Source organism: Argiope bruennichi, chromosome 3 (genome assembly GCF_947563725.1).
Source record: "Argiope bruennichi chromosome 3, qqArgBrue1.1, whole genome shotgun sequence".
Lineage (NCBI taxonomy): Eukaryota > Metazoa > Arthropoda > Arachnida > Araneae > Araneidae > Argiope > Argiope bruennichi.
The window spans coordinates 144,829,501-144,843,666 of NC_079153.1; the positions used below are offsets into that span (position 1 = coordinate 144,829,501).

A 14,166-nucleotide genomic window follows, 5' to 3' on the forward strand; every position below is an offset into this window, starting at 1 on the left:
CCTGGTCAACCTCCAGAGGTATGACCAGTTGAATTGGACGGGTAATCTCCTTCCCATTGACACGAAGGATGCAGGTTCGAATTCTTCCATCCCGGCCATCGATTAGGACCATTTCTCATCCAATTTAATACAACAGTTGAATCACTCCAAAGTGTTGATGTTTGATTATCTAAACCAGTTTCCTTGCAAAAATAGTGAAGTAAACGAGCTCCTAGTAAGGCTGCCAAAAGCTCTAACCGTGCAAGTGTCACCTTTTTAAGTGGAGAAAGTCTTTTGCGACTGCAAACTAGGCGAACCTTTGTTTCGTTAAGCTCAGTGAAACAAATGTATAATGCGGCACCATAGGCCTTTTCCGAAGCATCGCAAAAGACATGAATACTCATGTGAGAAGTAGCAGAAATTCCAATCCAGCGAGGAATGTGTATCTTGTTTAAGGATGATATTTCAGATACCCATCTGTTAAAGCTTGCGGCAATGCCTGGAGGAAGAATTTCGTCCCATTGAACTCCCATGAGCCACGTGGTTTGAAAAAGAATTTTTCTGACTACTATTGCTGGTGCATAGAGGCCTAAAGGATCATACAACTTTGATACAATTTTAAGAAGTAAACGTTTTGTTGCAGGAACAGCAAACTGATAAACACTTTCGTTTATATCTGTATGAAACACGTCTTCTCTGATATTCCAGTTAATTCCCAATACTTGCGTATTGCATTTAAAGATGATATCTTTTAGTTCCCAAATAGCCTGTAGGTTCTTGGAGTTTGTACTCCATTTAGCCAAAGGTAAACTTATCTGTGTCATTAAATCTTGCATTTCTTGGTAAAGAGTTGTTGCTTGTTCAGCAGTATCCACTCCCATAACAAAGTCGTCCATGAAAATATTATTCTCTAGGTGTTTAGCTGCAGTAGGGTAGGAATCAGAGTGCATATTAGCTAATTCACGAAGAGTGGCAGAAAGCAAAAAAGGACTAGAAGTCAATCCAAAAGGTAAACGTGAAAAACGATAAGTAAGTATTTCATTTCGCAAATGTATTTTTCCGTTTGCATCCTTTTCCGTCCTAAACCACAGGAACCTAGTACAGTTTCTATCCTCTTCATCCAAAATAAGTTGCAAGAATGCTTGACGTCCGTCACTTGTGATTGCGAATTTGTGAAGTCGAAATCGTAACAATGTTGCAAATATTTCTGGAAGCAAATTCGGACCCTGCTCAAGAGCATCATTTAAGTAAGGATGTCCTGGTGTATGAGAAGAAGCGTCAAATACAATTCGCCATTTCTTTTCGTCATTCTTTGGTTTTTTCACTATATGATGAGGCAAGTAAAATAGTTTTGATTCGTTGCAAGGACTATTATCGGCAAGTTCAACATGTTGGTCATCGATATAATTTTGCATCTGTTCTGTATAAATATCTCTTAAGTCTGAATGAGTAAAGATTTGTTACGGAGTATTTGAAATCGTTTGAGTGCTATTTCGTAATTATTCGATGAAAGAATCACCTCTGGTTTCCATGGCAACTTTACAACACGGCGACCATCAACTTTGCAAAATGAATTGTGAAAATCACTTAAAATTTCAGAATTACGAATAGCCATCCCTTTATCTTGCATAGTTTTAATGCCAATTGTTTCCAAGTCCCAAAATTGTCTCACGTGATCATCCAGATCACGTACCAAAGTTTCTGAGCTAATATTGTGAACTGAAGAAACAGAAGAATATGCTATAGTAGTAAACGAACGGTTGCCGGTAAGAATCCATCCAAATACTGTAGGTATTAACACATGAGTCACAGAAAGTTTAATAGGAGATTTAGTATGCACTATAGTCCAATAAAAATCAGTACCTATCAGAATTTCTATAGGTAAGTCGTTTAAGCTGTCTGATGGATCAGCAAGTTTCAACTTTTGACTATGAGCAAAAGAAGAGACAGGTTGTGGAGTAGATGGATGAAAGGCATAAGTATTCGAACTTTCAAATGCTTGTATATTTATTTTTGAGTTGCTCCAAATGCTTGACAAGATAAATTTGACCCTCCGTCTCGTTTCAGTGTTTGTTGAAATAGATTCGAATGCTTGAAGGTTCAATTTTTCTGAGCTAGTGATTTCCAGTTGCAGGAAGTCAATCAAACTAGGATGAATGAAGCTAGACTGACTCCCACCGTCTAAGAGACACCGCGTTACTTTTGTTTTACCAGTTGGGCCAATTACATATACTCGAGCAGTTTGCAGATGAGTAAATTTGGGAGTTATAATATCAACGTTATTAGTAGACGTAACTGGAATGGTAGTTAAATTTGGATTCTCACTTACAGTTTTACAGATGGAAACATGGTGCCTTTTTTTGCATTTATAGCAACGGGCTTTGTCTTTCCGAGGGCAATTATTTACGTTATGGCCACGGTTAGTGCATAAAAAACAACGATTACTATTTTTTAACTTTTGTTTACGAATATCTATATCAGTTACAATGTTACAGTCTTGCGGCCAGTGTCCATTAGTATCACAGAAAGCACAAAATGGAGAACGTTTTTTAATTGGCGTAGTGTTCTTGGAATTAACATATAAGTTAGCAGTGGAAGGTTTAAAATCATATTGAACAGACTGCTCACCTCTAATTTTCAAAGTAGTAAGTGCACCTTCTACTTCTTCCGAGAGAAATTGTATTAATTTTGTTATGTTACCTTCCGAAATTTTCTGCCTTTTTGCAAAAATAATCCAACGACGGCAAATGTCATCCGGAAATGCTCGTAAAATTTTAGGAGTTAAAATTCGGCCATAAGAATTAACATCCTCTCCCAAGGCACGTAGAGCTTGTAATCTTCTATTACACTCAATAAAAACTTCGTTTAGTGAAGTCGGTGATAGATTTCGTATTGGCGTCAAATTTTCTAAAAAGTCCAAATGAGCTTGAATGATTCTGTTTTTATCGCCATATTTGTCCATAAGGAGTTTTTTAGTAGCTTCATATGTATCGGCAATAATGCTTATGCCATCTATCAATCGTTTTGGTTCATCTTGTAAATAGCCTCTTAAAAAAACATGTTTATCAATTACCGAAAGATTTGGATTATTATCTATGGAAGACTGAAATTGTTCCCAAAAACTTTGCCAAAGTTCTACATCGCCGTTAAACGGTTCTAGTTTAATTTTAGGCAGTTTTACAGTATACGATTGAATAGCAGGCGTTGTAATACAAGGGTTTAAATTCATCGCCAAATTATTGTCATTAATAGCCAAATCAGTAAAGTTATTTGTAGTTGGCGCTAATTTATTTTGAATTATTTTTTTGGCTTTAAAAATCGCAAATTCAGCATTATCGTTATAGCTTTCACATTGTAAAATATCGTTTTCGTATTCTTCATCAGAAAGTAAATTGTGTATTTCATTATCCGTTATTTTCATTTCATTTAAGGTAGTAGTTAAACGATTACAAGTATATTCCACATCTTCAATTGAAGAATCATCTTTTATTTTACTTATTTCAACAGAAAAACGAGTAATATTACCGCGAATAGTTTTCCGTTTTCGCTTCAGTTGCGCCATTTTGTTTGCAGTTTCATCCGGCGTCGCCATTGCAGTAATCCGAAGTATAACACAAAAAAATTCAGTAAGAAAGTAAACTTGCCGATATTTCGTAAAAGCAGGAAGTATAAATTCACGGTCCTGATTCAAATAGAGTTTTCGGCACCATATATTAAAGACGACGGCGTTAGTAAAGCATGCATTTATTCTTCACAACAAGTAGACGTACAAGCATATAAGTAATTTTAAAATAACAATAAAACAAGTTGATGCCACTCAAGCTAAAGTAATTATACAAAATTGTTTGCTTGCTTGCCGCAACACAGACACATTCATCTTTGATATTAGTAGAGATGGAAATATGAAAATTAAAATACATTGTACACATGCAAAATATCTTAATTCAAGTAAAACTTATTTATATGAACCTCATATTTCTACGATTCTTGTTTTAACCACAGCATTTTTGATAAAATTTATTTTTCTTTTTAATATTCTCAAACTGCCCCCCCCCCTTTTTTTTCTTTCTCTTTTTTTTAGATGCCTTATTTGAAATGTCTTGAGAACACAAATTGCTATCTGAGTCTGTGCATTTTACTTTTAAGCCACAAATATGTTCATCCTAGCTTTTTAAAAAATTATAGCTGTAATATATAATTGGCTTGGTTCTGCTGGATTTTCATAAAAATGACATACTTATAGTTTTATAAGATCAAACGTGTAAATAGAGGAAACAGATATGTTTGATGTATGTACCTACTGATGACCTTAAAAAATCGAAATGGATTGAAATCATATTTCTTTCAACGGTTAGTTACTGTATGTATCACTTCAGGAATAATTTCAGCCACTTAAAAATTTCATTCTTTAGTAAGCTAACCTTATAAAAAATCCTGAGGTTTTTCCATAAGACAGTAGATAAAATACGTACCTACGATCTGATTTTATGTAATTTATGATCTTTAACCAATATTTGCATAAGATTGCCGATTTGTGAAAACTCAAGGAAAACTGAACTGTGAGAAATTATGAAGTTGCATTTATTGAGCTTGTCAGAAATTATATTACAGGCAAAAAAACACAAAAGCATGAGCATCTTTGAGACCAAGATTCTTACTCGGAGATCATTGTTTCAAATTAAAAGAAATTGGCAAAGGGGTAAACAATCACAATTAAAAAGACCATTACCAAGCTATGAATAAGAATGGCTGAAAAGAGTCGCCAGCAACTTCTTCTCCAGGAATAATATCCATAGGATAATTAAATTTATCAGTGAAAATAGAGATATTTTCTTGCCTCCCTAGCTTTTAACATCAAGCGCCATACCCACAAGGACTAAGATGGAAAAAAAGAACCACAGTTTCTCCATATACATTGTATTCATAGATAACTTTCAAACAGAGATTTTCTTTGTTGCCATTAACTAAATTATTTTTATTAGATTTTTTTAACTGCATCTTCATCTACTATGTCATGATAACAAGTGAACACAGAATTCATGTATTATATATATATATATATTCCAGATAATTTTTCTATAATATTTCAAAGTAGAAAATCATTGTAAATGGTTTCATTTTATTATCATTTCTTGTATGTTTGTAAATGCTGTACACAGTTATTTTTGTTCTTTCTACTGTAAAGATTTTGATATTTAATAAAATTCCAGTAAATGCCCATAAACTTTCGGTGACCAGAATGGTTACGGAAAGGGAAAGGGACGGCGTTCTGTTATGTGGTATGCAATTTCCACCTCAAAATGTTAAACAGTTGCTGTATTTGGATACACTGGAATATATTTTGAGGCTGCGACGCTTACAGAAAAGTAACATTTCACTCCAAGTCTGATTCTTGTCGGAAATTTCTATTGAGCTAATGGAAAAAGCCCGAAAATTCTCATATTGGAATATCAGCTACAGAAAAAGGTTTATTATTTATTTAAAGATATACGATCAAGTAAGATTAACATGTGTAATCAGCAAAATAATCGACCATAAATCGAAAGCAGTTGAACAATAGGTTGAAATCTATTTTAATGTGCTCCTTCATATCGCTAAAGATACCAATGATGTGTAGTTGATGTACAATTCAACAAGACCAAATATTAACAAACATTTCAACTGTAGGGCTGCAAGAAGCCCCGGTGACTTGTTTTTGGGCTCAACCTTGATTATAAACTCAAGAGGCACATTAAAAATAAAATTATAAATAACAAATTGTACAAACTAATTTTTACGGATGAAATCTTATTGTGCTGTCGTCAAAACAACAAGAAGAAAAAGACTTTCTCCAAATTGATTATGTAATTGAATGGAGAGACTTTGCTTGCATAAGAAAATTAATGCACAAATTCTAAATTGCAGCTCGTTTTACTTACCCATAATATAAAGCTGTGAATTATCATAAACCCGTTTAAACAAAATGATGGGACCAAGACATCCAGTGCAATGTCCATTCTAAACTTTCAACCGTGTTTTCATCTGCCTCATGGTATTTCTTTTGAATGCAATAAAAGCTTCGAAATAATAAATGAATAAAAGAAAACTGAATTCAAATAATGTTAAGATGGTTATAAGTAGTTTTCACTGACAAAAGAATTGCGAAAACTCCTCTCTTTTATGCAAGAATACAAAGCAATGAATCAAGTTTTATGCATATTAAAATATGGAGAAAAGCAAATTACTTATTTAAAAAATACGATTCTTAAAATGAAGCTGGCTTTCACCAGCATTGTTCGTTCATTTTTCTTGTAAAATATTCCTATATTTTTAAATTTCAAATTTCTTTCGAAAATCGGACTGTAAATAATTTTTGTTGATATTCACTCCCAAAACTAAATGAATTGCATTACAGCATGTGAAGTAGAGGGCCGAATGATTGAAAGGTTAATTCGATAATTGGCTGAGTTTGGAGAGATTGAATGGGGTCATTTTACGGTCACGTGTCAGGTACCAACTAACCGCTTCTGTTCAATTTTCAACCGTTCTGCGCATGTCGTGATGTCTGCCAATAACGTTGATGAAACCATTGTTTAGTAAATATTACGCTAGCATATCAATTATTAAAAACTTCTGATTTTTTTAAAGATAATATTTTGAATTATTTTCTCCAAATTTTCTTAATTACATAATTTTATTTCTTATATTAAAATTTTAATCAGTATTGTCAATGGAACTATTGTTTTTGCATAATTAATTAACATCCCTTTTTAATTCGTTTGGTGCCGCTTTATTCTTTCCTTTTCCCCCTCTTTTTATCCGAAGGATACATTGTGACTATGGCAGGGTTTTTGAAAAATTACATATTTTCTTTCTTACATATTATTTAAATAGTATTGAATATCGAATCTTATGAATATCGTTTCCCCAGTTAGTTCTTTTTAAAAATAATTATTACTCTTAAATAAGTTAATATTTTAAAGCTTACTAATGAAATTATTATATTTTTTTCTTATGTAATGATTTCTATAAATATTGAGACTTTGATGGTTTCAGTTTACTCAGAGGAAAGAACATGAAACTCAAATGAGTATATATTGAATAAATTATGTTTACAATTTCAAATTATGAAATATAAAAGGTATGGATAGCGTTTTTTTTTAATCTATGCAACTCATGAATAAATAATTTCATTTTAATTTGTAGAAATCATTAAAGGAAAACAAACAAAATCACACTTTCATAATTTTTATTTATACATTATATATATATATATATATATATATATATATATATAATGTGTAAATAAAAATTATGAAAGCGTGATTTTGTTTGTTTTCCTTTAATGATTTCTACAAATTAAAATGAAATTATTTATTTTCTCTCTCTCTCTCTCTCTGTATATATATATATATATATATATATATATATATATATATATATATATATATATATCATGACCTTATTCTTGTTTATACTGTGTATATATGTATATATATATATATGATAATTATTTGAAAAAATATGATCAAATGTATGTTTTAATGCACTCACTAATTCAAAAAAACTAAAAAAAACTATTTACTATTTATCAACATTTATTTTTCTAGACGCTTAGAAATAATATAAACACAGTATGACAAGAATGTCAATGTAAATGATGAAATCAATTTTATTCAACAGAAACATTCTAGATACTAAAGAACAGTTTTTTTTATCACTAATAAAAACATAATGGTGGACAATATATTTTTAAAGCAGAACATTTATGAAATTTTTTAAATGCTAAAGTTACATTGATAAAAATTTCATTGAATGAATATCATAAAATAAAACAAAAACATACAATACAGTAAATTTAATAAACAAGAATAAGGTCATGATATATATATATATATATATATATATATATATATATATATATATATATATATATATATATATATATATACAGAGAGAGAGAGAGAGAGAGAAGTTAAATAGAATATAAAGAGGAGTTTAAAGAAACACTTTTATGCTTTCACAGAATTTTATAATTCAAAATTGATATGTTAAAGAAATAGAAAAAAAAGTGAAACATGCATGTAGCAATGAAGTTGGGAATAAAAATTATATAATAAATGCTGATATGGAAATTGATTTTCAATGAAAAGACCTTTATTTATTAAAACAGAAATCACTGAAGTGCACTGTGTTATAACAGGATATTATGATAACAGTCAATTTCAGTTTAAATACAATAAACTATTGACATTCCATTTTTAACAACAGAAAAGTTGTTTGATATAAATTCACATTGAATCCATCACAAATCTGCAAATGTAATTAGAAAACTAGTAATATTCACTTCCACCTAAGTTTAGCATTATAGCAATTGTTATTTTTGCAACAGGAGTTTGTTTACTTACATTAATTAAATTTAGATAAGATTTTGTAAATAAATGCAATGTAATATTCATGTAAACATTTTAAAATCTTCTAAGCATATTCAAAATTATCAGAAATTTCATCAAATGTGAATAAAGTAAATTAGAAATGCACTCACGATTTTGTTTGATTGTTTTTGTCGGCAAATCGCTTACCGATTTCTTTTTCTACGAAAAGTTTTTCTAACAAATTACTAGAACAGCTATATTTAATAAATGGACACACACTGAATGAATTCTTCAAAATGATCGGAGCATATCACCGCCTTCGAAAGCTTGAAAAAATCTATACCAAAGCTATCAACCCGAGTCAGGATTGTTGAAAGGAAAATAAGAAAACATTTTATCATGACAGTCACTCTTGTGTTTCGCATTAAAGCATGCATCCATCAGCACACCAGTATTCCCTCTGTTAACACATAATAAGAGGAAAGAAGATGACTCAAAAATTATAACTTCAAATTTAAACAAAAAATCCGCTTCATACTTGGCGGAGAACGTTAATCGACGAAAGCGGTGCGGATGAAGCTTAAATGCCATACGCAAGAAGTACATGACATGTGACTTTTACATCACATGAATTGACCCCATTTTGTCGTTCCTTTCATTTACAATATTAATACACCTGAAATTTTTTCAAAGTAAAATCGAATTTGTCTAAATTTTAGTAAATCATCGTCAAGCTTCTTTTTATCCCCTGTGTCCCTTTTTTTCTTAATTGATTGAGAGAATCACAAGTGCGGCAAACGTCATATTAAAGATTTCAATTGTGTTAAAAAGGAATTCATTTTTTAATTTAAGTTAATTTTTTAAAAAATTTTTTAAATTTTGTTTGTTATATTCCTTAGAGGAATATTTAGTAAATTTCTTATAGGAATACTAAATATCGCGATGGATTTCAGACTGTAACTTCGGGAAAATTTCTCCACATTTTTACAAATTATGGCTTTTAAAACTTTAAAAAAAAACGCACCCTTTAAAAGTTTGTGTATACTGTTATTTATCCTCTCACTGTCATGTTAATTTTATAACTGTAAAGAAAGGTTTCAAGAGAATTTTGAAGGATGCTGAATGAAAGATTCACCTCCGTCCATTTGACGACGCTGACAAAATGAGCGACGAAAATGTAGGTTTCGGATAAATGCAGGAATTATGACCCTATCTTTAATTAGTTACTGAGATCCAAAGATTCTCCTGGAAAATTCTAGATGACGCCGTACCCTATCAGAAAATCTAGAAAAACTTGAGACTGAATTATTCAGTTAATATCTAACTTGAGTGGAATTAAGAAAGCAAGCTAGAAAATATTATCTACTAAGCTATTTTCTATTCACTTGTTAGTCTAAATTCTACAATTGCTGTTCTTTGTGTGCCTTCGATTGTATTTTTGTTATTATGCGCTTCGTGTTTTTCAGTTGGAATAAAGAGTCGTTTTTCATTATCCAGTTTATTTGGTTTTATTCACCGATATCTATCGGACGACTTCCCGTAACATTTTTATAAGGAGTAAAATCTATAGTATATTGTGTTGACAAGATATCAAGTTCAAATTGCTGCGAACATCGTTACCGTTACCGTTTTAAAGAAAAACATGGAAGTTAGGAAAGGGAAAATTCAATAAGAGATGCCACTTAGACAAAAAAAAATGCAAGAAGAGATATGATAAGGTTATAACGCAATAAGAAATCTACAGATCCCGATTTTTAATAAAAATAAAACTAGAATTCTTGGATTTTTTTTTTTTCTTTTACCATAATTCTTAGATTGGATAAGAAAGTTTTACGGGTAAAGTGCTAGTTTCTAAATTGACTACGTTGAGTCAACGGCGTCTAGTGTTGACCTCAAACTTGGAGATTTTATTAGCACTAATAAAGATCTAGAATATTTCGAAAATCTTGACGATAGTTCCATTAAAACTAGAGCACCGCCTTTTCTTCTGAAGCATTCGATGCCTTGTCGCCGGATATATAAAAAGCCGAAAGGACTCGAAAGAGAGTCTTTGGAATATATTCCGTGGTTGAAACTGAATTTTCCTGGTCATCCATTTGAATCTGTCAACGCAATAAAAAAAATATTTGCTAAGCATTTTGCAAAGGTGTCAAAAAAATGAGCTCATAAAACAAGATGAAGGTTAGGAAAGAGAAAATGCAATAAAACATTATAAGTTTTATTATTTCAAAAAACGTTGGCATTGCAATAGAATGAGATTGAAAGAGATGTAATAAATATTGTTCAAACATTTAACCAATAAATTCAAAAATTCTTCCATAAAATAAACCTTTTACTTTGTGACAATATCCCTGATACTCTTTGATAAATGTAGTAAAAATTATTCAGCTTCATTTGTTAAAAATATTTAATATGAGGTCTTTTAATTATATTCCCTTTAATTAATATTTTTATATATTTTATTTAAGCGGGGAAGGAAATTACTGTAGCCAGTGCGGTTTAAAAGGATAACCGAGATTTTTTGGGGGGAATGAAAATTTTAAGTTGCTGCGAACGTCAAGTTCAGTTATTAGTTAAATAAAGGACTACCCTGTCTTAATTCAACTAAAAATAATTGCAGACGAGTTATTTTCAACAAATGTTGCAGAAATTGAAATGAATGTGCATTGCTAATAACCGAAAAGAAACTTGTTAAGGGTGGATGAGTCGTAAGAGCGAATCATGTGATTGTATATCATCGAATGTCATATTAGTTTAAACCAAAGACAAAGCTCAATGTTTGATATTTAAAACAAATATGCAAATAAATGAATTTCTTTCAGCAACAATCATAGAAATTAAATCCATAAAAGCGTGTGAATCGTTGTATGTCAGTTTTCAATCTGTATCAGTTTTCAATGTCAAAGGATTAACTCTATGAACCCGATATCATCCCGTGCTACCAGAGCCTGATCTAAGCGCTTTGGAGCAGTTAAATGAATTCAAATGGGTTTAAATGAGCGCGCGTCGAGAACTACCTTTCACACGTCCCAAAGCGCTTGAGTCAGACCCCTGTCGAACGAGGCGGTCAGGCTCACAGGGTTAATGGAATAGACAGTTTAGCTTCTGTAAATGTAGTCAATGATTTTTCTGAAAAGTTGTCCGCCTGGAGATAAATAACTTCCATTAAATATTAAATTGATGTAGATTAATAACATTGCCAATCAATTTAATTGTAAAATGGCTTCCAGACAATTTACCCTCAAACTCAATAGTTTAAATTAACAATCTTCATAATAATGTAGAATAATTAGCAATCGGGAATGCATCATTTATAACATTTGTTGTTGTTGTTTTTCAAATGAATACATTTTTCCTCGACGAAAGAACTGTCGAATGTCTTTTTTTTTTATAAGATATGAATTTTTGACCTATTCGATAGGATATGAAATTCGAATTTTTCGAAAATAACACTTATTAGAAAACTGTGCTGTGTTTTCACTATTAGAGAATTTTGCGTATCTTCAACTACTCGAAACACAGTGTTCCCATCATTTTCCAGTTCTCATTTAGAATGAAAGTATTCTCATAACTATTTTTTAAAAAATTCTGCTGAGCAAATAATTTTCTGTTAATAAATTACCTGAATTTTTACATTTTGACTACCATAAATGTTTTCAATGTGCACAAAAGCTCAAATTTTTCAACGTGATGCACTTATTTCACAGCTCAATCATTCAAATGAATACGCACAATACCAATGGTGTAATTGGTTTTCCAAGACCTCATGGAAAAATATGAATAATAAGTAAAGAAGTTATTCACACAAAACTGATTTCAGTGATGTTGGAAAGTTCTGCAATCGATTTGAATTTGCATCCGCTAAAAGAAGTGTTGAATAGGTTGAGATTCATGAGTTGGAACAGTTTCACTTTTTCAAAGAAAGCAGAATATAATCGGACCATTTCTAGAAATATTTCAGCTTGTCCTTTATGAAAAAATTGAAAATATATTTTCAAGTATTTTGTTAAGCCTCTTTCCCTTTTTTTTTTTTTTTTTTTTTTTTTGTAAGCAAGATAAAACTAATGAATTTTATTTCAAATGGATAAGCCTTCATTGTGATGCTAATTCAACCAAAACGTAAAATAATTATATTTTAATTCTTTCACAGAAATGACGCTATAATGCAATGCAACCTGAAGAGGAAAATTTTAAGGCTAAAGAAAAACGGACATAATTCATTATCATAAGTAAATGGATGGTCGAATGACGTAAAGAAATGAGTAGCATGCTTCCCTAAAGTTTATTTTATTTATTTATTTATTTGCCTTGATGTAACCTATGAGAAAAATCGATATTGGCAAACGTTTTTCTAAAGAAAATTCTTAAAATATTTTCATATTTTAACACTACCGTCGTAAAACTTATTGACGAAATGGATTCACTGTAAGTTCAGATAGTAACAAAATGGGGAAAATAAACTAACTAATGAATTGGGGTTGTTTTTTAAATAGGCGCCTATCCTTTCAATAAACAATTGAGAAGCCTCTGAGTAGCACTTTTTAGAGATACTCTTAATTCTCTTACATTTGCTTTGCAGAAACATTTCGATTATATTTGTGACCAAACTCTCCAATCTACAGTTTTTAACAAAGAAATCTATCCGAATCTGCTTTTTACCTAAAAATATAGACTAACTTTTAGATTGGTTATATTCCCAGCGATGGGAGATATCGCTTCAGAAAAATCGTCCAGAATGAAGCGTAGGAAACAGCTATGCAAGAAGATAGCTAGGATCCTCGTACTCATTGCCTGTTTGAGTGGCTTTATTTTTCAAACTATGGAATTTCTCTTACTCTACTGGACCTACCCAACGGTAGTCGACATTCAGAAATCGTCTCCCTCGTATCTGGATATACCAGCAATCACCGTATGCAATCCCATTGGGTAAGAAAATGTCAATCGTTCGAAAGTCGCTCATTGCTTTACACGTCGGTATACTGCTAAAATAACATAAAATGAAAAGCAAAACCCTTTTTCTGTTATTTTATTTGTTAACTTTTTTTTTTTTTTTTTTGCCTTTTTAATAAATTTGGATAGGAAAGGGTTGTTCATTTGGCCATTAAGGAATTTAGAATTTAAATTGATCAATTTTTACTATCGTCAACAAACAAAACACAAATAAATAAAATAGTCGGTTGATATTGTGGAATCAGTTATCTATATATTTGTATTTGTATTTGTCTCTATATCTATATCTGTATCTGCATCTATATCTATATCGACATCTGCATCTCTATCTCTATCTACATTTTCTGTAAAGCTGAATGTATGTGTGTGTTGACTGTCTACAGGCCAGATCGTTTGACATTTAGCTACCAAATTTGGCACATGTATACCTTGGATGTCGGTAATGTGCTCCTCGGAGCGATTTTTTTTTCCATTTTAAATTAGAATTTTAATTAAAAAAATGGCGTTTTTCCGCTAGAACATCCGAAAATATTGTAGAACAAAATTGAATTTTACATCATATCGAAGTTTAAAAACTAATCTTTTTAATGATACTAATGTTTTAATCAATAAATTAAATTTCTATTCTTAATGATTTAAAAAATAATTTAATCATATTTTTCAACAATTTAATTTCATAAAATAAAAATCAAATTTAAGCTGCACGATCACTTAAAAATTAACTTTTATCAGTGGATTGCCATCATACCGACGAAAGCCCAAATTAAAAAGATAAATTAAATATGACTGCAAACCTACAAAAGTGTCATTTTCAGCACGCGTCTGCAAGAAATGAAATAAATATAAAATATGATATTTTCTAAAAAATAAATGCAAAATAGAT

General features: G+C 30.9%; 3 protein-coding genes across 3 annotated transcripts in view; 1 reads left to right on the forward strand and 2 right to left on the reverse strand.

Annotated features, from left to right (window-relative positions):
* Window positions 1–5: 5 nt before the first annotated feature.
* On the reverse strand, window positions 6–1,394 carry LOC129963012 (uncharacterized). Its single transcript, XM_056077016.1, has one exon. It carries the CDS (start codon window positions 1,392–1,394, stop codon window positions 6–8), a length of 1,389 nt encoding a protein of 462 aa, XP_055932991.1.
* A 20-nt stretch (window positions 1,395–1,414) lies between these two features.
* Window positions 1,415–3,571, reverse strand: LOC129963013 (uncharacterized). Its single transcript, XM_056077017.1, has one exon. The coding sequence runs from the start codon at window positions 3,569–3,571 to the stop codon at window positions 1,415–1,417; it is 2,157 nt and encodes a 718-aa protein (XP_055932992.1).
* A 9,320-nt stretch (window positions 3,572–12,891) lies between these two features.
* LOC129963015 (uncharacterized) overlaps window positions 12,892–14,166 on the forward strand; it is a 44,541-nt gene continuing 43,266 nt past the window's right edge. The window contains exon 1 of the mRNA XM_056077018.1: window positions 12,892–13,259. Within this exon, the coding sequence (XP_055932993.1) occupies window positions 13,036–13,259 (224 nt within the window). The 5' untranslated portion in view covers window positions 12,892–13,035. The remainder of the gene's footprint in view (window positions 13,260–14,166) is intronic.